The sequence below is a fragment of the Oncorhynchus nerka genome, linkage group LG15 (genome assembly GCF_034236695.1).
Source record: "Oncorhynchus nerka isolate Pitt River linkage group LG15, Oner_Uvic_2.0, whole genome shotgun sequence".
Classification (NCBI taxonomy): Eukaryota; Metazoa; Chordata; class Actinopteri; order Salmoniformes; family Salmonidae; genus Oncorhynchus; species Oncorhynchus nerka.
In genome coordinates, this window is record NC_088410.1 from 4,947,952 (window position 1) to 4,974,305 (window position 26,354).

At 31.8% G+C, this 26,354-nt stretch overlaps 1 protein-coding gene across 1 annotated transcript in view; it reads right to left on the minus strand.

Moving 5' to 3' along the window:
- LOC115118660 (oocyte zinc finger protein XlCOF6-like) overlaps window positions 1-25,194 on the minus strand; it is a 62,962-nt gene extending 37,768 nt beyond the window's left edge. Inside the window, exon 1 of the mRNA XM_065002211.1 lies at window positions 24,218-25,194. Coding sequence (XP_064858283.1) covers window positions 24,218-24,899 — 682 coding nt within the window. The 5' untranslated portion in view covers window positions 24,900-25,194. The remainder of the gene's footprint in view (window positions 1-24,217) is intronic.
- Between the last annotated feature and the right edge of the window lie 1,160 nt (window positions 25,195-26,354).

Genomic DNA, 26,354 nt, shown 5'->3' on the forward strand with positions numbered 1-26,354 from the left:
GACCTAATGGATAAATAGACTAGTCAGTATAGGATACATGTATTAGACCTAATGGATAAATAGACTAGTCAGTATAGGATACATGTATTAGACCTAATAGATAAATAGACTAGTCAGTATAGGATACATGTATTAGACCTAATAGATAAATAGACTAGTCAGTATAGGATACATGTATTAGACCTAATAGATAAATAGACTAGTCAGTATAGGACATGTATTACATGATAATAGACTAGTCAGTATAGGATACATGTATTAGACCTAATAGATAAATAGACTAGTCAGTATAGGATACATGTATTAGACCTAATAGATAAATAGACTAGTCAGTATAGGATACATGTAATAGACTAGTCAGTATAGGATACATGTATTAGACCTAATGGATAAATAGACTAGTCAGTATAGGACACATGTAATAGACTATAGTATAGGATACATGTATTAGACCTAATAGATAAATAGACTAGTCAGTATAGGATACATGTAATAGACTAGTCAGTATAGGATACATGTATTAGACCTAATGGATAAATAGACTAGTCAGTATAGAATACATGTATTAGACTAGTCAGTATAGGATACATGTAATAGACTAGTCAGTATAGGATACATGTAATAGACCTAATGGATAAATAGACTAGTCAGTATAGAATACATGATAGACTAATAGATAAATAGACTAGTCAGTATAGGGATAGACATGATAATAGACTAGTCAGTATAGGATACATGTAATAGACTAGTCAGTATAGGATACATGTAATAGACTAGTCAGTATAGGATACATGTATTAGACTAGTCAGTATAGGATACATGTAATAGACTAGTCAGTATAGGATACATGTAATAGAATATACATGTAATAGACTAGTCAGTATAGGATACATGTAATAGACTAGTCAATGGATAAATAGACTAGTCAGTATAGGATACATGTAATAGACCTAATAGATAAATAGACTAGTCAGTATAGGATACATGTAATAGACTAGTCAGTATAGGATACATGTATTAGACCTAATGGATAAATAGACTAGTCAGTATAGGATACATGTAATAGACTAGTCAGTATAGGATACATGTATTAGACCTAATAGATAAATAGACTAGTCAGTATAGGATACATGTATTAGACCTAATGGATAAATAGACTAGTCAGTATAGGATACATGTAGACTAATAAGATAAATAGACTAGTCAGTATAGGATACATGTATTAGACCTAATGGATAAATAGACTAGTCAGTATATGTAATAGATAGTCATGTAATAGACTAGTCAGTATAGGATACATGTATTAGACCTAATGGATAAATAGACTAGTCAGTATAGGATACTAATGATAAATAGACTAGTCAGTATAGGATACATGTATTAGACTAGTCAGTATAGGATACATGTATTAGACCTAATAGATAAATAGACTAGTCAGTATAGGATACATGTATTAGACTAGTCAGTATAGGATACATGTATTAGACCTAATGGATAAATAGACTAGTCAGTATAGGATACATGTAATAGACTAGTCAGTATAGGATACATGTATTAGACCTAATGGATAAATAGACTAGTCAGTATAGGATACATGTATTAGACCTAATGGATAAATAGACTAGTCAGTATAGGATACATGTAATAGACTAGTCAGTATAGGATACATGTAATAGACCTAATAGATAAATAGACTAGTCAGTATAGGATACATGTATTAGACTAGTCAGTATAGGATACATGTATTAGACCTAATGGATAAATAGACTAGTCAGTATAGGATACATGTATTAGACCTAATAGATAAATAGACTAGTCAGTATAGGATACATGTATTAGACCTAATGGATAAATAGACTAGTCAGTATAGGATACATGTATTAGACTAGTCAGTATAGGATACATGTATTAGACTAGTCAGTATAGGATACATGTAGACCTAATAGATAAATAGACTAGTCAGTCAGACTATAGGATACATGTATTAGACTAGTCAGTATAGGATACATGTAATAGACTAGTCAGTATAGGATACATGTATTAGACCTAATGGATAAATAGACTAGTCAGTATAGGATACATGTATTAGACCTAATGGATAAATAGACTAGTCAGTATAGGATACATGTATTAGACCTAATGGATAAATAGACTAGTCAGTATAGGATACATACAGTATAGATACATGTATTAGACCTAATGGATAAATAGACTAGTCAGTATAGGATACATGTATTAGACCTAATGGATAAATAGACTAGTCAGTATAGGATACATGTAATAGACTAGTCAGTATAAGATACATGTAATAGACTAGTCAGTATAGGATACATGTATTAGACCTAATAGATAAATAGACTAGTCAGTATAGGATACATGTATTAGACTAGATCAGACTAGTCAGGATACATGTATTAGACCTCAATAAGATAAATAGACTAGTCAGTATAGGATACATGTATTAGACCTAATGGATAAATAGACTAGTCAGTATAGGATACATGTAATAGACTAGTCAGTATAGGATACATGTATTAGACTAGTCAGTATAGGATACATGTAATAGACTAGTCAGTATAGGATACATGTATTAGACCTAATGGATAAATAGACTAGTCAGTATAGGATACATGTAATAGACTAGTCAGTATAGGATACATGTATTAGACCTAATGGATAAATAGACTAGTCAGTATAGGATACATGTATTAGACCTAATGGATAAATAGACTAGTCAGTATAGGATACATGTATTAGACCTAATAGATAAATAGACTAGTCAGTATAGGATACATGTAATAGACCTAATAGATAAATAGACTAGTCAGTATAGGATACATGTAATAGACTAGTCAGTATAGGATACATGTATAGACCTAATAGATAAATAGACTAGTCAGGATACATGTAATAGACTAGTCAGGATACATGTATTAGACCTAATAGATAAATAGACTAGTCAGTATAGGATACATGTATTAGACCTAATAGATAAATAGACTAGTCAGTATAGGATACATGTATTAGACCTAATAGATAAATAGACTAGTCAGTATAGGATACATGTATTAGACCTAATAGATAAATAGACTAGTCAGTATAGGATACATGTATTAGACCTAATGGATAAATAGACTAGTCAGTATAGGATACATGTATTAGACCTAATAGATAAATAGACTAGTCAGTATAGAATACATGTAATAGACTAGTCAGTATAGGATACATGTATTAGACCTAATAGATAAATAGACTAGTCAGTATAGGATACATGTAATAGACTAGTCAGTATAGGATACATGTATTAGACCTAATAGATAAATAGACTAGTCAGTATAGGATACATGTATTAGACTAGTCAGTATAGGATACATGTAATAGACTAGTCAGTATAGAATACATGTAATAGACTAGTCAGTATAGGATACATGTAATAGACTAGTCAGTATAGGATACATGTAATAGACTAGTCAGTATAGGATACAAGTATTAGACCTAATGGATAAATAGACTAGTCAGTATAGGATACATGTATTAGACTAGTCAGTATAGGATACATGTATTAGACCTAATAGATAAATAGACTAGTCAGTATAGGATACATGTATTAGACTAGTCAGTATAGGATACATGTATTAGACCTAATAGATGAATAGACTAGTCAGTATAGGATACATGTAATAGACCTAATAGATAAATAGACTAGTCAGTATAGGATACATGTAATAGACTAGTCAGTATAGGATACATGTAATAGACTAGTCAGTATAGGATACATGTAATAGACTAGTCAGTATAGGATACATGTAATAGACTAGTCAGTATAGGATACAAGTATTAGACCTAATGGATAAATAGACTAGTCAGTATAGGATACATGTATTAGACTAGTCAGTATAGGATACATGTATTAGACCTGATAAATAGACTAGTCAGTATAGGATACATGTAATAAACCTAATGGATAAATAGACTAGTCAGTATAGGATACATGTAATAGACTAGTCAGTATAGGATACATGTAATAGACCTGATAGATAAATAGACTAGTCAGTATAGGATACAAGTATTAGACTAGTCAGTATAGGATACATGTAATAGACTAGTCAGTATAGGATACATGTAATAGACCTGATAGATAAATAGACTAGTCAGTATAGGATACAAGTATTAGACCTAATGGATAAATAGACTAGTCAGTATAGGATACATGTATTAGACCTAATAGATAAATAGACTAGTCAGTATAGGATACATGTATTAGACTAGTCAGTATAGGATACATGTATTAGACCTAATAGATAAATAGACTAGTCAGTATAGGATACATGTATTAGACTAGTCAGTATAGGATACATGTATTAGACCTAATGGATAAATAGACTAGTCAGTATAGGATACATGTATTAGACCTAATAGATAAATAGACTAGTCAGGATAGGATACATGTAATAGACCTAATAGATAAATAGACTAGTCAGTATAGGATACATGTAATAGACTAGTCAGTATAGGATACATGTAATAGACTAGTCAGTATAGGATACAAGTATTAGACCTAATGGATAAATAGACTAGTCAGTATAGGATACAAGTATTAGACCTAATGGATAAATAGACTAGTCAGTATAGGATACAAGTATTAGACCTAATGGATAAATAGACTAGTCAGTATAGGATACAAGTATTAGACCTAATGGATAAATAGACTAGTCAGTATAGGATACAAGTATTAGACCTAATGGATAAATAGACTAGTCAGTATAGGATACAAGTATTAGACCTAATGGATAAATAGACTAGTCAGTATAGGATACAAGTATTAGACCTAATGGATAAATAGACTAGTCAGTATAGGATACAAGTATTAGACCTAATGGATAAATAGACTAGTCAGTATAGGACACATGTAATAGACTAGTCAGTATAGGATACATGTATTAGACCTAATAGATAAATAGACTAGTCAGTATAGGATACATGTAATAGACCTAATGGATAAATAGACTAGTCAGTATAGGATACATGTAATAGACTAGTCAGTATAGGATACATGTATTAGACTAGTCAGTATAAGATACATGTAATAGACTAGTCAGTATAAGATACATGTAATAGACTAGTCAGTATAGGATACATGTATTAGACTAGTCAGTATAAGATACATGTAATAGACTAGTCAGTATAGGATACATGTATTAGACTAGTCAGTATAAGATACATGTAATAGACTAGTCAGTATAGGATACATGTATTAGACTAGTCAGTATAAGATACATGTATTAGACTAGTCAGTATAGGATACATGTATTAGACTAGTCAGTATAAGATACATGTAATAGACTAGTCAGTATAGGATACATGTAATAGACTAGTCAGTATAAGATACATGTAATAGACTAGTCAGTATAGGATACATGTAATAGACCTGATAGATAAATAGACTAGTCAGTATAGGATACAAGTATTAGACCTAATGGATAAATAGACTAGTCAGTATAGGATACATGTATTAGACCTAATAGATAAATAGACTAGTCAGTATAGGATACATGTATTAGACTAGTCAGTATAGGATACATGTAATAGACTAGTCAGTATAGGATACATGTATTAGACTAGTCAGTATAGGATACATGTATTAGACTAGTCAGTATAGGATACATGTAATAGACTAGTCAGTATAGGATACATGTATTAGACCTAATAGATAAATAGACTAGTCAGTATAGAATACATGTATTAGACCTAATGGATAAATAGACTAGTCAGTATAGGATACATGTATTAGACCTAATGGATAAATAGACTAGTCAGTATAGGATACATGTAATAGACTAGTCAGTATAGGATACATGTATTAGACTAGTCAGTATAGGATACATGTAATAGACTAGTCAGTATAGGATACATGTATTAGACCTAATAGATAAATAGACTAGTCAGGATAGGATACATGTAATAGACCTAATAGATAAATAGACTAGTCAGTATAGGATACATGTAATAGACTAGTCAGTATAGGATACATGTAATAGACTAGTCAGTATAGGATACAAGTATTAGACCTAATGGATTAATAGACTAGTCAGTATAGGATACAAGTATTAGACCTAATGGATAAATAGACTAGTCAGTATAGGATACAAGTATTAGACCTAATGGATAAATAGACTAGTCAGTATAGGATACAAGTATTAGACCTAATGGATAAATAGACTAGTCAGTATAGGATACAAGTATTAGACCTAATGGATAAATAGACTAGTCAGTATAGGATACAAGTATTAGACCTAATGGATAAATAGACTAGTCAGTATAGGATACAAGTATTAGACCTAATGGATAAATAGACTAGTCAGTATAGGATACAAGTATTAGACCTAATGGATAAATAGACTAGTCAGTATAGGATACATGTATTAGACCTAATGGAAAAATAGACTAGTCAGTATAGAATACATGTAATAGACTAGTCAGTATAGGATACATGTATTAGACCTAATAGATAAATAGACTAGTCAGTATAGGATACATGTAATAGACCTAATGGATAAATAGACTAGTCAGTATAGGATACATGTAATAGACTAGTCAGTATAGGATACATGTATTAGACTAGTCAGTATAAGATACATGTAATAGACTAGTCAGTATAGGATACATGTAATAGACTAGTCAGTATAAGATACATGTAATAGACTAGTCAGTATAGGATACATGTAATAGACCTGATAGATAAATAGACTAGTCAGTATAGGATACAAGTATTAGACCTAATGGATAAATAGACTAGTCAGTATAGGATACATGTATTAGACCTAATAGATAAATAGACTAGTCAGTATAGGATACATGTATTAGACTAGTCAGTATAGGATACATGTAATAGACTAGTCAGTATAGGATACATGTATTAGACTAGTCAGTATAGGATACATGTATTAGACTAGTCAGTATAGGATACATGTAATAGACTAGTCAGTATAGGATACATGTATTAGACCTAATAGATAAATAGACTAGTCAGTATAGAATACATGTATTAGACCTAATGGATAAATAGACTAGTCAGTATAGGATACATGTATTAGACCTAATGGATAAATAGACTAGTCAGTATAGGATACATGTAATAGACTAGTCAGTATAGGATACATGTATTAGACTAGTCAGTATAGGATACATGTAATAGACTAGTCAGTATAGGATACATGTATTAGACCTAATAGATAAATAGACTAGTCAGTATAGGATACATGTATTAGACCTAATAGATAAATAGACTAGTCAGTATAGGATACATGTATTAGACTAGTCAGTATAAGATACATGTATTAGACCTAATAGATAAATAGACTAGTCAGTATAGGATACATGTATTAGACTAGTCAGTATAGGATACATGTATTAGACCTAATGGATAAATAGACTAGTCAGTATAGGATACATGTATTAGACTAGTCAGTATAGGATACATGTAATAGACTAGTCAGTATAGGATACATGTATTAGACCTAATAGATAAATAGACTAGTCAGTATAGGATACATGTAATAGACCTAATAGATAAATAGACTAGTCAGTATAGGATACATGTAATAGACTAGTCAGTATAGGATACATGTAATAGACTAGTCAGTATAGGATACATGTATTAGACCTAATGGATAAATAGACTAGTCAGTATAGGATACAAGTATTAGACCTAATGGATAAATAGACTAGTCAGTATAGGATACAAGTATTAGACCTAATGGATAAATAGACTAGTCAGTATAGGATACAAGTATTAGACCTAATGGATAAATAGACTAGTCAGTATAGGATACAAGTATTAGACCTAATGGATAAATAGACTAGTCAGTATAGGATACAAGTATTAGACCTAATGGATAAATAGACTAGTCAGTATAGGATACAAGTATTAGACCTAATGGATAAATAGACTAGTCAGTATAGGATACATGTATTAGACCTAATGGATAAATAGACTAGTCAGTATAGGATACATGTATTAGACCTAATGGAAAAATAGACTAGTCAGTATAGAATACATGTAATAGACTAGTCAGTATAGGATACATGTATTAGACCTAATAGATAAATAGACTAGTCAGTATAGGATACATGTAATAGACCTAATGGATAAATAGACTAGTCAGTATAGGATACATGTAATAGACTAGTCAGTATAGGATACATGTATTAGACTAGTCAGTATAAGATACATGTAATAGACTAGTCAGTATAGGATACATGTAATAGACTAGTCAGTATAAGATACATGTAATAGACTAGTCAGTATAGGATACATGTAATAGACCTGATAGATAAATAGACTAGTCAGTATAGGATACAAGTATTAGACCTAATGGATAAATAGACTAGTCAGTATAGGATACATGTATTAGACCTAATAGATAAATAGACTAGTCAGTATAGGATACATGTATTAGACTAGTCAGTATAGGATACATGTAATAGACTAGTCAGTATAGGATACATGTATTAGACTAGTCAGTATAGGATACATGTATTAGACTAGTCAGTATAGGATACATGTAATAGACTAGTCAGTATAGGATACATGTATTAGACCTAATAGATAAATAGACTAGTCAGTATAGGATACATGTATTAGACCTAATGGATAAATAGACTAGTCAGTATAGGATACATGTATTACCTATGACCTAATGGATAAATAGACTAGTCAGTATAGGATACATGTAATAGACTAGTCAGTATAGGATACATGTAATAGACTAGTCAGTATAGGATACATGTAATAGACTAGTCAGTATAGGATACATGTATTAGACCTAATAGATAAATAGACTAGTCAGTATAGGATACATGTATTAGACCTAATAGATAAATAGACTAGTCAGTATAGGATACATGTATTAGACTAGTCAGTATAAGATACATGTATTAGACCTAATAGATAAATAGACTAGTCAGTATAGGATACATGTATTAGACTAGTCAGTATAGGATACATGTATTAGACCTAATGGATAAATAGACTAGTCAGTATAGGATACATGTATTAGACTAGTCAGTATAGGATACATGTATTAGACCTAATAGATAAATAGACTAGTCAGTATAGGATACATGTATTAGACCTAATAGATAAATAGACTAGTCAGTATAGGATACATGTATTAGACCTAATGGATAAATAGACTAGTCAGTATAGGAGTCAGTATGTAATAGACTAGTCAGTATAGGATACATGTAATAGACTAGTCAGTATAGGATACATGTATTAGACCTAATGGATAAATAGACTAGTCAGTATAGAATACATGTATTAGACCTAATGGATAAATAGACTAGTCAGTATAGGATACATGTAATAGACTAGTCAGTATAGGATACATGTATTAGACCTAATAGATAAATAGACTAGTCAGTATAGGATACATGTAATAGACTAGTCAGTATAGGATACATGTATTAGACCTAATAGATAAATAGACTAGTCAGTATAGGATACATGTAATAGACTAGTCAGTATAGGATACATGTAATAGACTAGTCAGTATAGGATACATGTATTAGACCTAATGGATAAATAGACTAGTCAGTATAGGATACATGTAATAGACTAGTCAGTATAAGATACATGTATTAGACCTAATGGATAAATAGACTAGTCAGTATAGGATACATGTATTAGACCTAATGGATAAATAGACTAGTCAGTATAAGATACATGTATTAGACCTAATGGATAAATAGACTAGTCAGTATAGGATACATGTATTAGACCTAATGGATAAATAGACTAGTCAGTATAGGATACATGTAATAGACTAGTCAGTATAGGATACATGTAATAGACTAGTCAGTATAGGATACATGTAATAGACTAGTCAGTATAGGATACATGTAATAGACTAGTCAGTATAGGATACATGTAATAGACTAGTCAGTATAAGATACATGTATTAGACCTAATGGATAAATAGACTAGTCAGTATAGGATACATGTATTAGACCTAATGGATAAATAGACTAGTCAGTATAAGATACATGTATTAGACCTAATGGATAAATAGACTAGTCAGTATAGGATACATGTATTAGACCTAATAGATAAATAGACTAGTCAGTATAGGATACATGTAATAGACTAGTCAGTATAGGATACATGTAATAGACTAGTCAGTATAGGATACATGTAATAGACTAGTCAGTATAAGATACATGTATTAGACCTAATGGATAAATAGACTAGTCAGTATAGGATACATGTATTAGACCTAATGGATAAATAGACTAGTCAGTATAAGATACATGTATTAGACCTAATGGATAAATAGACTAGTCAGTATAGGATACATGTATTAGACCTAATGGATAAATAGACTAGTCAGTATAGGATACATGTAATAGACTAGTCAGTATAGGATACATGTATTAGACTAGTCAGTATAGGATACATGTATTAGACCTAATAGATAAATAGACTAGTCAGTATAGGATACATGTAATAGACTAGTCAGTATAGGATACATGTATTAGACCTAATGGATAAATAGACTAGTCAGTATAGGATACATGTAATAGACTAGTCAGTATAGGATACATGTATTAGACCTAATGGATAAATAGACTAGTCAGTATAGGATACATGTAATAGACCTAATAGATAAATAGACTAGTCAGTATAGGATACATGTAATAGACTAGTCAGTATAGGATACATGTATTAGACCTAATGGATAAATAGACTAGTCAGTATAGGATACATGTAATAGACTAGTCAGTATAGGATACATGTAATAGACTAGTCAGTAAAGGATACATGTAATAGACTAGTCAGTATAGGATACATGTATTAGACCTAATGGATAAATAGACTAGTCAGTATAGGATACATGTATTAGACCTAATGGATAAATAGACTAGTCAGTATAGGATACATGTAATAGACTAGTCAGTATAGGATACATGTAATAGACTAGTCAATAGGATAAATAGACTAGTCAGTATAGGATACATGTATTAGACCTAATAGATAAATAGACTAGTCAGTATAGGATACATGTAATAGACTAGTCATTATAGAATACATGTATTAGACCTAATGGATAAATAGACTAGTCAGTATAGGATACATGTATTAGACCTAATAGATAAATAGACTAGTCAGTATAGGATACATGTAATAGACCTAATAGATAAATAGACTAGTCAGTATAGGATACATGTATTAGACTAGTCAGTATAGGATACATGTAATAGACTAGTCAGTATAGGATACATGTAATAGACCTAATAGATAAATAGACTAGTCAGTATAGGATACATGTAATAGACCTAATAGATAAATAGACTAGTCAGTATAGGATACATGTAATAGACTAGTCAGTATAGGATACATGTAATAGACTAGTCAGTATAAGATACATGTATTAGACCTAATGGATAAATAGACTAGTCAGTATAGGATACATGTATTAGACTAGTCAGTATAGAATACATGTATTAGACCTAATAGATAAATAGACTAGTCAGTATAGGATACATGTAATAGACTAGTCAGTATAGGATACATGTATTAGACCTAATAGATAAATAGACTAGTCAGTATAGGATACATGTAATAGACTAGTCAGTATAAGATACATGTAATAGACTAGTCAGTATAGGATACATGTATTAGACCTAATGGATAAATAGACTAGTCAGTATAGGATACATGTATTAGACCTAATGGATAAATAGACTAGTCAGTATAGGATACATGTAATAGACTAGTCAGTATAAGATACATGTAATAGACTAGTCAGTATAGGATACATGTATTAGACCTAATAGATAAATAGACTAGTCAGTATAGGATACATGTATTAGACCTAGTCAATAGGATAAATAGACTAGTCAGTATAGGATACATGTAATAGACTAGTCAGTATAGGATACATGTATTAGACCTAATGGATAAATAGACTAGTCAGTATAGGATACATGTAATAGACTAGTCAGTATAGGATACATGTATTAGACTAGTCAGTATAGGATACATGTAATAGACTAGTCAGTATAGGATACATGTAATAGACCTAATAGATAAATAGACTAGTCAGTATAGGATACATGTATTAGACCTAATGGATAAATAGACTAGTCAGTATAGGATACATGTAATAGACCTAATAGATAAATAGACTAGTCAGTATAGGATACATGTAATAGACTAGTCAGTATAGGATACATGTATTAGACCTAATAGATAAATAGACTAGTCAGTATAGGATACATGTAATAGACTAGTCAGTATAGGATACATGTATTAGACCTAATAGGATAAATAGACTAGTCAGTATAGGATACATGTAATAGACCTAATAGATAAATAGACTAGTCAGTATAGGATACATGTAATAGACTAGTCAGTATAGATACATGTATTAGACCTAATGGATAAATAGACTAGTCAGTATAGGACATGTAATAGACTAGTCAGTATAGGATACATGTATTAGACCTAATAGATAAATAGACTAGTCAGTATAGGATACATGTATTAGACCTAATAGATAAATAGACTAGTCAGTATAGGATACATGTATTAGACCTAATAGATAAATAGACTAGTCAGTATAGGATACATGTAATAGACCTAATAGATAAATAGACTAGTCAGTATAGGATACATGTAATAGACTAGTCAGTATAGGATACATGTATTAGACCTAATAGATAAATAGACTAGTCAGTATAGGATACATGTATTAGACCTAATGGATAAATAGACTAGTCAGTATAGGATACATGTATTAGACTAGTCAGTATAAGATACATGTAATAGACTAGTCAGTATAGGATACATGTAATAGACTAGTCAGTATAGGATACATGTATTAGACCTAATGGATAAATAGACTAGTCAGTATAGGATACATGTATTAGACCTAATGGATAAATAGACTAGTCAGTATAGGATACATGTAATAGACTAGTCAGTATAGGATACATGTAATAGACTAGTCAGTATAGGATACATGTATTAGACTAGTCAGTATAGGATACATGTATTAGACCTAATAGATAAATAGACTAGTCAGTATAGGATACATGTAATAGACTAGGATACATGTATTAGACTAGTCAGTATAGGATACATGTATTAGACCTAATGGATAAATAGACTAGTCAGTATATACATGTATTAGACCTAATGGATAAATAGACTAGTCAGTATAGGATACATGTATTAGACCTAATGGATAAATAGACTAGTCAGTATAGGATACATGTAATAGACTAGTCAGTATAGGATACATGTATTAGACTAGTCAGTATAGGATACATGTAATAGACTAGTCAGTATAGGATACATGTATTAGACCTAATAGATAAATAGACTAGTCAGTATAGGATACATGTATTAGACCTAATAGATAAATAGACTAGTCAGTATAGGATACATGTATTAGACTAGTCAGTATAAGATACATGTATTAGACCTAATAGATAAATAGACTAGTCAGTATAGGATACATGTATTAGACTAGTCAGTATAGGATACATGTATTAGACCTAATGGATAAATAGACTAGTCAGTATAGGATACATGTATTAGACTAGTCAGTATAGGATACATGTATTAGACCTAATAGATAAATAGACTAGTCAGTATAGGATACATGTATTAGACCTAATAGATAAATAGACTAGTCAGTATAGGATACATGTATTAGACCTAATGGATAAATAGACTAGTCAGTATAGGATACATGTAATAGACTAGTCAGTATAGGATACATGTAATAGACTAGTCAGTATAGGATACATGTATTAGACCTAATGGATAAATAGACTAGTCAGTATAGAATACATGTATTAGACCTAATGGATAAATAGACTAGTCAGTATAGGATACATGTAATAGACTAGTCAGTATAGGATACATGTATTAGACCTAATAGATAAATAGACTAGTCAGTATAGGATACATGTAATAGACTAGTCAGTATAGGATACATGTATTAGACCTAATAGATAAATAGACTAGTCAGTATAGGATACATGTAATAGACTAGTCAGTATAGGATACATGTAATAGACTAGTCAGTATAGGATACATGTAATAGACTAGTCAGTATAGGATACATGTAATAGACTAGTCAGTATAGGATACATGTAATAGACTAGTCAGTATAAGATACATGTATTAGACCTAATGGATAAATAGACTAGTCAGTATAGGATACATGTATTAGACCTAATGGATAAATAGACTAGTCAGTATAGGATACATGTATTAGACCTAATGGATAAATAGACTAGTCAGTATAGGATACATGTATTAGACCTAATGGATAAATAGACTAGTCAGTATAGGATACATGTAATAGACTAGTCAGTATAGGATACATGTAATAGACTAGTCAGTATAGGATACATGTAATAGACTAGTCAGTATAGGATACATGTAATAGACTAGTCAGTATAGGATAAATAGACTAGTCAGTATAAGATACATGTATTAGACCTAATGGATAAATAGACTAGTCAGTATAGGATACATGTATTAGACCTAATGGATAAATAGACTAGTCAGTATAGGATACATGTATTAGACCTAATGGATAAATAGACTAGTCAGTATAGGATACATGTATTAGACCTAATAGATAAATAGACTAGTCAGTATAGGATACATGTAATAGACTAGTCAGTATAGGATACATGTAATAGACTAGTCAGTATAGGATACATGTAATAGACTAGTCAGTATAAGATACATGTATTAGACCTAATGGATAAATAGACTAGTCAGTATAGGATACATGTATTAGACCTAATGGATAAATAGACTAGTCAGTATAAGATACATGTATTAGACCTAATGGATAAATAGACTAGTCAGTATAGGTATTACATGTAATAGACTAGTCAGTATAGGATACATGTAATAGACTAGTCAGTATAGGATACATGTATTAGACTAGTCAGTATAGGATACATGTATTAGACCTAATAGATAAATAGACTAGTCAGTATAGGATACATGTAATAGACTAGTCAGTATAGGATACATGTATTAGACCTAATGGATAAATAGACTAGTCAGTATAGGATACATGTAATAGACTAGTCAGTATAGGATACATGTATTAGACCTAATGGATAAATAGACTAGTCAGTATAGGATACATGTAATAGACCTAATAGATAAATAGACTAGTCAGTATAGGATACATGTAATAGACTAGTCAGTATAGGATACATGTAATAGACTAGTCAGTATAGGATACATGTAATAGACTAGTCAGTATAGGATACATGTATTAGACCTAATGGATAAATAGACTAGTCAGTATAGGATACATGTATTAGACCTAATGGATAAATAGACTAGTCAGTATAGGATACATGTAATAGACTGTAGTATAGACATGTAATAGACTAGTCAGTATAGGATACATGTATTAGACTAGTCAGTATAGGATACATGTATTAGACCTAATAGATAAATAGACTAGTCAGTATAGGATACATGTAATAGACTAGTCATGTATTAGACCTAATGGATAAATAGACTAGTCAGTATAGGATACATGTATTAGACCTAATAGATAAATAGACTAGTCAGTATAGGATACATGTAATAGACCTAATAGATAAATAGACTAGTCAGTATAGGATACATGTAATAGACTAGTCAGTATAGGATACATGTATTAGACTAGTCAGTATAGGATACATGTAATAGACTAGTCAGTATAGGATACATGTAATAGACCTAATAGATAAATAGACTAGTCAGTATAGGATACATGTAATAGACCTAATAGATAAATAGACTAGTCAGTATAGGATACATGTAATAGACTAGTCAGTATAGGATACATGTAATAGACTAGTCAGTATAAGATACATGTATTAGACCTAATGGATAAATAGACTAGTCAGTATAGGATACATGTATTAGACTAGTCTAATGATATTAGACCTAATAGATAAATAGACTAGTCAGTATAGGATACATGTAATAGACTAGTCAGTATAGGATACATGTATTAGACCTAATAGATAAATAGACTAGTCAGTATAGGATACATGTAATAGACTAGTCAGTATAAGATACATGTAATAGACTAGTCAGTATAGGATACATGTATTAGACCTAATGGATAAATAGACTAGTCAGTATAGGATACATGTATTAGACCTAATGGATAAATAGACTAGTCAGTATAGGATACATGTAATAGACTAGTCAGTATAAGATACATGTAATAGACTAGTCAGTATAGGATACATGTATTAGACCTAATAGATAAATAGACTAGTCAGTATAGAATACATGTATTAGACCTAATGGATAAATAGACTAGTCAGTATAGGATACATGTAATAGACTAGTCAGTATAGGATACATGTATTAGACCTAATGGATAAATAGACTAGTCAGTATAGGATACATGTAATAGACTAGTCAGTATAGGATACATGTATTAGACTAGTCAGTATAGGATACATGTAATAGACTAGTCAGTATAGGATACATGTAATAGACCTAATAGATAAATAGACTAGTCAGTATAGGATACATGTATTAGACCTAATGGATAAATAGACTAGTCAGTATAGGATACATGTAATAGACCTAATAGATAAATAGACTAGTCAGTATAGGATACATGTAATAGACTAGTCAGTATAGGATACATGTATTAGACCTAATAGATAAATAGACTAGTCAGTATAGGATACATGTAATAGACTAGTCAGTATAGGATACATGTATTAGACCTAATAGATAAATAGACTAGTCAGTATAGGATACATGTAATAGACCTAATAGATAAATAGACTAGTCAGTATAGGATACATGTAATAGACTAGTCAGTATAGGATACATGTATTAGACCTAATAGATAAATAGACTAGTCAGTATAGGATACATGTAATAGACTAGTCAGTATAGGATACATGTATTAGACCTAATAGATAAATAGACTAGTCAGTATAGGATACATGTATTAGACCTAATGGATAAATAGACTAGTCAGTATAGGATACATGTAATAGACCTAATAGATAAATAGACTAGTCAGTATAGGATACATGTAATAGACTAGTCAGTATAGGATACATGTATTAGACCTAATAGATAAATAGACTAGTCAGTATAGGATACATGTAATAGACTAGTCAGTATAGGATACATGTATTAGACCTAATAGATAAATAGACTAGTCAGTATAGGATACATGTAATAGACCTAATAGATAAATAGACTAGTCAGTATAGGATACATGTAATAGACTAGTCAGTATAAGATACATGTATTAGACCTAATGGATAAATAGACTAGTCAGTATAGGATACATGTAATAGACTAGTCAGTATAGGATACATGTATTAGACCTAATAGATAAATAGACTAGTCAGTATAGGATACATGTATTAGACCTAATAGATAAATAGACTAGTCAGTATAGGATACATGTATTAGACCTAATAGATAAATAGACTAGTCAGTATAGGATACATGTAATAGACCTAATAGATAAATAGACTAGTCAGTATAGGATACATGTAATAGACTAGTCAGTATAGGATACATGTATTAGACCTAATAGATAAATAGACTAGTCAGTATAGGATACATGTATAAATAGACTAATGGATAAATAGACTAGTCAGTATAGGATACATGTATTAGACTAGTCAGTATAAGATATGTAATAGACTAGTCAGTAATACATGTAATAGACTAGTCAGTATAGGATACATGTATTAGACCTAATGGATAAATAGACTAGTCAGTATAGGATACATGTATTAGACCTAATGGATAAATAGACTAGTCAGTATAGGATACATGTAATAGACTAGTCAGTATAGGATACATGTAATAGACTAGTCAGTATAGGATACATGTATTAGACTAGTCAGTATAGGATACATGTATTAGACCTAATAGATAAATAGACTAGTCAGTATAGGATACATGTAATAGACTAGTCATTATAGAATACATGTATTAGACTAGTCAGTATAGGATACATGTATTAGACCTAATGGATAAATAGACTAGTCAGTATAGGATACATGTATTAGACCTAATAGATAAATAGACTAGTCAGTATAGGATACATGTAATAGACCTAATAGATAAATAGACTAGTCAGTATAGGATACATGTAATAGACTAGTCAGTATAGGATACATGTATTAGACTAGTCAGTATAGGATACATGTAATAGACTAGTCAGTATAGGATACATGTAATAGACCTAATAGATAAATAGACTAGTCAGTATAGGATACATGTAATAGACTAGTCAGTATAGGATACATGTAATAGACTAGTCAGTATAAGATACATGTATTAGACCTAATGGATAAATAGACTAGTCAGTATAGGATACATGTATTAGACTAGTCAGTATAGAATACATGTATTAGACCTAATAGATAAATAGACTAGTCAGTATAGGATACATGTATTAGACTAGTCAGTATAGAATACATGTATTAGACCTAATAGATAAATAGACTAGTCAGTATAGATACATGTAATAGACTAATGATAAATAGACTAGTCAGTATAGGATACATGTAATAGACCTAATAGATAAATAGACTAGTCAGTATAGGATACATGTAATAGACTATAGTATAAATACATGTATTAGATACATGTAATAGACTAGTCAGTATAGGATACATGTATTAGACCTAATAGATAAATAGACTAGTCAGTATAGGATACATGTAATAGACTAGTCAGTATAGGATACATGTATTAGACCTAATGGATAAATAGACTAGTCAGTATAGGATACATGTATTAGACCTAATGGATAAATAGACTAGTCAGTATAGGATACATGTATTAGACCTAATGGAAAAATAGACTAGTCAGTATAGGATATAGACCTAAATAGACTAGTCAGTATAGGATACATGTATTAGACCTAATGGATAAATAGACTAGTCAGTATAGGATAAATAGACATGATATTAGACCTAATAGATAAATAGACTAGTCAGTATAGGATACATGTAATAGACTAGTCAGTATAGGATACATGTAATAGACCAGTATAGGATACATGTATTAGACCTAATAGATAAATAGACTAGTCAGTATAGGATACATGTAATAGACTAGTCAGTATAGGATACATGTATTAGACCTAATGGATAAATAGACTAGTCAGTATAGGATACATGATTAGACTAGTCAGTATAGAATACATGTATTAGACCTAATAGATAAATAGACTAGTCAGTATAGGATACATGTAATAGACTAGTCAGTATAGGATACATGTATTAGACCTAATAGATAAATAGACTAGATACATGTAATAGACTAGTCAGTATAAGATACATGTAATAGACTAGTCAGTATAGGATACATGTATTAGACCTAATGGATAAATAGACTAGTCAGTATAGGATACATGTAATAGACTAGTCAGTATAGGATACAAATAGACTAGTCAGTATAGGATACATGTATTAGACCTAATGGATAAATAGACTAGTCAGTATAGGATACATGTATTAGACCTAATGGAAAAATAGACTAGTCAGTATAGGATACATGTAATAGACTAATGTAAATAGACTAGTCAGTATAGGATACATGTATAGACCTAATAGATAAATAGACTAGTCAGTATAGGATACATATATTAGACCTAATAGATAAATAGACTAGTCAGTATAGGATACATGTATTAGACCTAATGGATAAATAGACTAGTCAGTATCAGACTAGTAGTATAGGATACATGTAATAGACTAGTCAGTATAGGTATGTAGACTAGTCAATAGGATATGTAATAGACTAGTCAGTATAGGATACATGTATTAGACTAGTCAGTATAGGATACATGTATTAGACCTAATAGATAAATAGACTAGTCAGTATAGGATACATGTAATAGACTAGTCAGTATAGGATACATGTATTAGACTAGTCTAATAGACCTAATAGATAAATAGACTAGTCAGTATAGGATACATGTAATAGACTAGTCAGTATAAGATACATGTATTAGACCTAATGGATAAATAGACTAGTCAGTATAGGATACATGTATTAGACTAGTCAGTATAGAATACATGTATTAGACCTAATAGATAAATAGACTAGTCAGTATAGGATACATGTAATAGACTAGTCAGTATAGGATACATGTATTAGACCTAATAGATAAATAGACTAGTCAGTATAGGATACATGTAATAGACTAGTCAGTATAAGATACATGTAATAGACTAGTCAGTATAGGATACATGTATTAGACCTAATGGATAAATAGACTAGTCAGTATAGGATACATGTAATAGACTAGTCAGTATAGGATACATGTAATAGACTAGTCAGTATAGGATACATGTATTAGACCTAATGGATAAATAGACTAGTCAGTATAGGATACATGTATTAGACCTAATGGAAAAATAGACTAGTCAGTATAGGATACATGTAATAGACCTAATGGGTAAATAGACTAGTCAGTATAGGATACATGTATTAGACCTAATAGATAAATAGACTAGTCAGTATAGGATACATATATTAGACCTAATAGATAAATAGACTAGTCAGTATAGAATACATATATTAGACCTAATGGATAAATAGACTAGTCAGTATAGAATACATGTAATAGACTAGTCAGTATAGGATACATGTAATAGACTAGTCAGTATAGGACACATGTAATAGACTAGTCAGTATAGGATACATGTATTAGACCTAATAGATAAATAGACTAGTCAGTATAGGATACATGTATTAGACCTAATAGATAAATAGACTAGTCAGTATAGGATACATGTAATAGACTAGTCAGTATAGGACACATGTAATAGACTAGTCAGTATAGGATACATGTATTAGACCTAATAGATAAATAGACTAGTCAGTATAGGATACATGTATTAGACCTAATAGATAAATAGACTAGTCAGTATAGGATACATGTATTAGACCTAATAGATAAATAGACTAGTCAGTATAGGATACATGTAATAGACTAGTCAGTATAGGACACATGTAATAGACTAGTCAGTATAGGATACATGTATTAGACCTAATAGATAAATAGACTAGTCAGTATAGGATACATGTATTAGACCTAATAGATAAATAGACCAGTCAGTATAGGATACATGTATTAGACTAGTCAGTATAGGATACATGTAATAGACTAGTCAGTATAGGATACATGTAATAGACCTAATAGATAAATAGACTAGTCAGTATAGGATACATGTATTAGACCTAATGGATAAATAGACTAGTCAGTATAGGATACATGTATTAGACCTAATGGATAAATAGACTAGTCAGTATAGGATACATGTATTAGACCTAATGGATAAATACTAGTCAGTATAGGATACATGTATTAGACCTAATGGATAAATAGACTAGTCAGTATAGGATACATGTAATAGACTAGTCAGTATAGGATACATGTATTAGACCTAATGGATAAATAGACTAGTCAGTATAGGATACATGTAATAGACTAGTCAGTATAGGATACATGTATTAGGCCTAATGGATAAATAGACTAGTCAGTATAGGATACATGTAATAGACTAGTCAGTATAGGATACATGTATTAGACCTAATGGAAAAATAGACTAGTCAGTATAGGATACATGTAATAGACTAGTCAGTATAGGATACATATATTAGACCTAATGGATAAATAGACTAGTCAGTATAGGATACATGTAATAGACTAGTCAGTATAGGATACATGTAATAGACTAGTCAGTATAGGATACATGTAATAGACCTAATGGATAAATAGACTAGTCAGTATAGGATACATGTATTAGACCTAATGGATAAATAGACTAGTCAGTATAGGATACATGTAATAGACTAGTCAGTATAGGATACATGTATTAGACCTAATGGATAAATAGACTAGTCAGTATAAGATACATGTATTAGACCTAATGGATAAATAGACTAGTCAGTATAGGATACATGTAATAGACTAGTCAGTATAGGACACATGTAATAGACTAGTCAGTATAGGATACATGTATTAGACCTAATGGATAAATAGACTAGTCAGTATAGGATACATGTATTAGACCTAATGGATAAATAGACTAGTCAGTATAGGATACATGTATTAGACCTAATGGATAAATAGACTAGTCAGTATAGGATACATGTATTAGACTAGTCAGTATAGGATACATGTAATAGACTAGTCAGTATAGGATACATGTATTAGACCTAATGGATGAATAGACTAGTCAGTATAGGATACATGTATTAGACCTAATGGATAAATAGACTAGTCAGTATAGGATACATGTAATAGACTAGTCAGTATAGGACACATGTAATAGACTAGTCAGTATAGGATACATGTATTAGACCTAATGGATAAATAGACTAGTCAGTATAGGATACATGTATTAGACCTAATGGATAAATAGACTAGTCAGTATAGGATACATGTATTAGACCTAATGGATAAATAGACTAGTCAGTATAGGATACATGTATTAGACTAGTAGTATAGGATACATGTAATAGACTAGTCAGTATAGGATACATGTATTAGACCTAATGGATGAATAGACTAGTCAGTATAGGATACATGTATTAGACCTAATGGATAAATAGACTAGTCAGTATAGGATACATGTAATAGACTAGTCAGTATAGGATACATGTATTAGACTAGTCAGTATAGGATACATGTATTAGACCTAATGGATGAATAGACTAGTCAGTATAGGATACATGTATTAGACCTAATGGATAAATAGACTAGTCAGTATAGGATACATGTATTAGACTAGTCAGTATAGGATACATGTAATAGACTAGTCAGTATAGGATACATGTATTAGACTAGTCAGTATAGGATACATGTAATAGACTAGTCAGTATAGAATACATGTATTAGACCTAATGGATAAATAGACTAGTCAGTATAGGATACACGGTGTGGTGGTTCTTATCCACAGAGGGCCTGTGTGGTGGTTCTTATCCACAGAGGGCCTGTGTGGTGGTTCTTATCCACAGAGGGCCTGTGTGGTGGTTCTTATCCACAGAGGGCCTGTGTGGTGGTTCTTATCCACAGAGGGCCTGTGTGGTGGTCCTTATCCACAGAGGGCCCGTGTGGTGGTTCTTATCCACAGAGGGCCAGTGTGGTGGTCCTTATCCACAGAGGGCCTGTGTGGTGGTTCTTATCCACAGAGGGCCTGTGTGGTAGTAGATTTTTGTTCTAACCAATCAGTAACAACGAATCAAGTCTTGATTGAAGTCTATGATTGGTTTATAAGTTGAATCGGGTGTGTACTGGTTGATCTCTGCGGATGTGATTGGACACCCCTTGTGATGAGTGCTACTTCCATGTCGAATAGTAATAAATGATTTCAGTAACTTCAGGGGCGGTGATTATCATTCATAACAAAATGTCTGTTTTTAACAATTGGATTTTTTCTTTTTTAAATGGATTATATTTAAAAATGTATTATTTAATGGCTATTAAACCCAGTCTGGACATTTCACATGTTTTATTTATAAAACTAAACACGAACGATTCATCTTTCATTTTAGCTCCACTTTCTTTCAGGAACATTAGGACTGTATATGTTAGAAATGTCTACATTTAGATTTGTGTTTTGCTTAATGTACAACTTAACCTATATTATTGGTTCTGATGGGAACTGTGACAGTTGAACTAAAGCTCGTGGGGCATTTATAAATGAGGCTATATTTAAACAATAAGGCCCTGGGGGGGGTGTGGCCAATATTCCACGGCTATGGGCTGTTCTTAAGCACGACGCAACGCAGAGTGCCTGGATACAGCCCTTAGCCGTGGAATATTGGCCATATACCACAAACACCCGAGTTGCCTTATTATTATTATAAACTGGTTACCAACGTAATTAGAGCAGAAAAATGTATGTTTTGTCATACCCATGGTATACCACGGCTTTCAGCCAATCAGCATTCAGGGCTCCAACCTCCCAGTTTATAATCTCCAAGAAAGAATGGCTAGGCCGATATATCACTAGTTTAACCGTTTTAAAAACCGCAAGGACCAATCGCAGAATCGTTCAGTAAAGAACAACATTCATGTGTAGAACATCAATAGAATCCCCCTTAAAAACAACACAGTTCAACAACTGTAGAGTTCGTGCCCCCTGTTTTTAAGACAATACTCACTGGTGTTAATCAGATCTTCTGTCTCCTCCTCCTCCTCCCCTCCTCCTTCTTCTTCTTCCTCTTCATCATCATCCTCTTTCGCTCCCAAAACGTCTTCCTTCTCCTCTTTTATTGAGATAGCATACTCTTCCTCTTTCACTCCAAAATGTTCTCTCTCTTCTTTCAATATAACATCCTCCTCCTCTTTTTTCAATGTGATATCTTCCTCTTCCTCCCTTTTCATTATCGAAGCTTCTACCACCTCCTCTTCCACTGTGACAGCTTCCTCTTCCTCCTTTTTAATTCTGAAAGGTTCTACCTCCTCATCTTCCACTGTGACAGCCTCTATCCCCTCTTCCTCTTTCACTCCAAATTGTTCTTTCTCTTCTTTCACTGTAACATCCTCCTCCTCTTTTTTCAATGTGACATCTTCCTCTTCCTCCTTTTTCATTCTGAAAGCTTCTACCTCCTCTTCTTCCACTATGACAGCCTTTATCCCCTCTTCTGGCCCAAAATGTTCTTTCTCTTCTTTCACTGTAACATCCTCCTCTTCCTCCTTTTTAATTCTGAAAACGTCTTCATCTCCTTTCACTGTAACACCACCATCTTCTTCTTTCACGACAATGTTCAGCCCCAGAGCTTCGGTCTCCGTGCAACAAACCTCATCTTCTTTAGTAGAGGGGGAATAATTTAATGAGCTCATGGTCGGAGATATTAGCTAGCTATTTAGCATTAGCGACTATCCTAGTGCTAGGCTCAGTATCAATCTTAACAGGTTTGCAAATGTATTGAGCAAATTAGGTCAAACTTAACCAGTAGATACGTAAACAGACGCGTGTTTAAAACACTAAGATTAGTTAATGTTCACAAAAATGGCCTATGACCGTCAATGTTTCGGTTTATTGTTGGCTATCAAGCTACTGAGGTGGTTGAAAGAATAGCTTTGTTGACCGCTGCGAAGCAGGCAAGAAGACCTAAGTACGTCCGGGTCACAAGTTTTTGGAATCCTTTAGGATAAGAGTCCCATCCTGTTTACTTTGAAAAGGAATAATTATGGCGAAAATTATGGAAAATGTGCACAATTCTGGATATATTTTGTACTATCTGTCATTAAAAGACCAATCAGTGTTGATTTCGAGACCGACTCAAGACCAAGACTGGGAGGGGGGCGAGACCGAGTCAAGACCGAGACTGGGAGGGGGGGGTGAGTGGTCCGAGACCGAGTCGAGACCAGAAAAATGTGATTCCAATTCAGGACCATGATTGTAATTTTGTCAAATCGCATAATAAAGAGTTCAAAATGTTCAGTGTTTCTGTGTTCATATTTCAGAACAACATGAATTATTTAGACGTTCAGAATGTTGAAAAAAGAAAGCAAATAGAGCCGCTTTACAAATTATTACTAACTGAAACACAGTGGCGAACAACGAGGGCCTTTTCCGCTTTCAGAGAAAGGCTAAGGATTTATAAATACAATTACAAATAATTATTATATTACTATTTTCAATGATGTTCTGATTCTTCAGTTTTTTGTTAAAAAGGAAAGCGTTAACACTGAAGAGAAAAAATATCCAATCAGGATTTTCTCTGGTGGTCACTGGGGCGATAAATCTAGCTTGCGAAGTCAGCCATTGGCTAGGCTTTATTCAACATAATAACATGGTCTATATTATCCTATCAGGACAGCTTATTCAACATAATAACATGGTCTATATTACCCTATCAGGACAGCTTATTCAACAGCATAACATGGTCTATATTACCCTATCAGGACAGCTTATTCAACATAATAACATGGTCTATATTACCCTATCAGGACAGAATAACATGGTCTATATTACCCTATCAGGACAGCTTATTCAACAGGATAACATGGTCTATATTACCCTATCAGGACAGCTTATTCAATATAATAACATGGTCTATATTACCCTATCAGGACAGCTTATTCAATATAATAACATGGTCTATATTACCCTATCAGGACAGCTTATTCAATATAATAACATGGTCTATATTACCCTATCAGGACAGCTTATTCAACAGCATAACATGGTCTATATTACCCTATCAGGACAGCTTATTCAACAGAATAACATGGTCAATATTACATTTACATTTAAGTCATTTAGCAGACGCTCTTATCCAGAGCGACTTA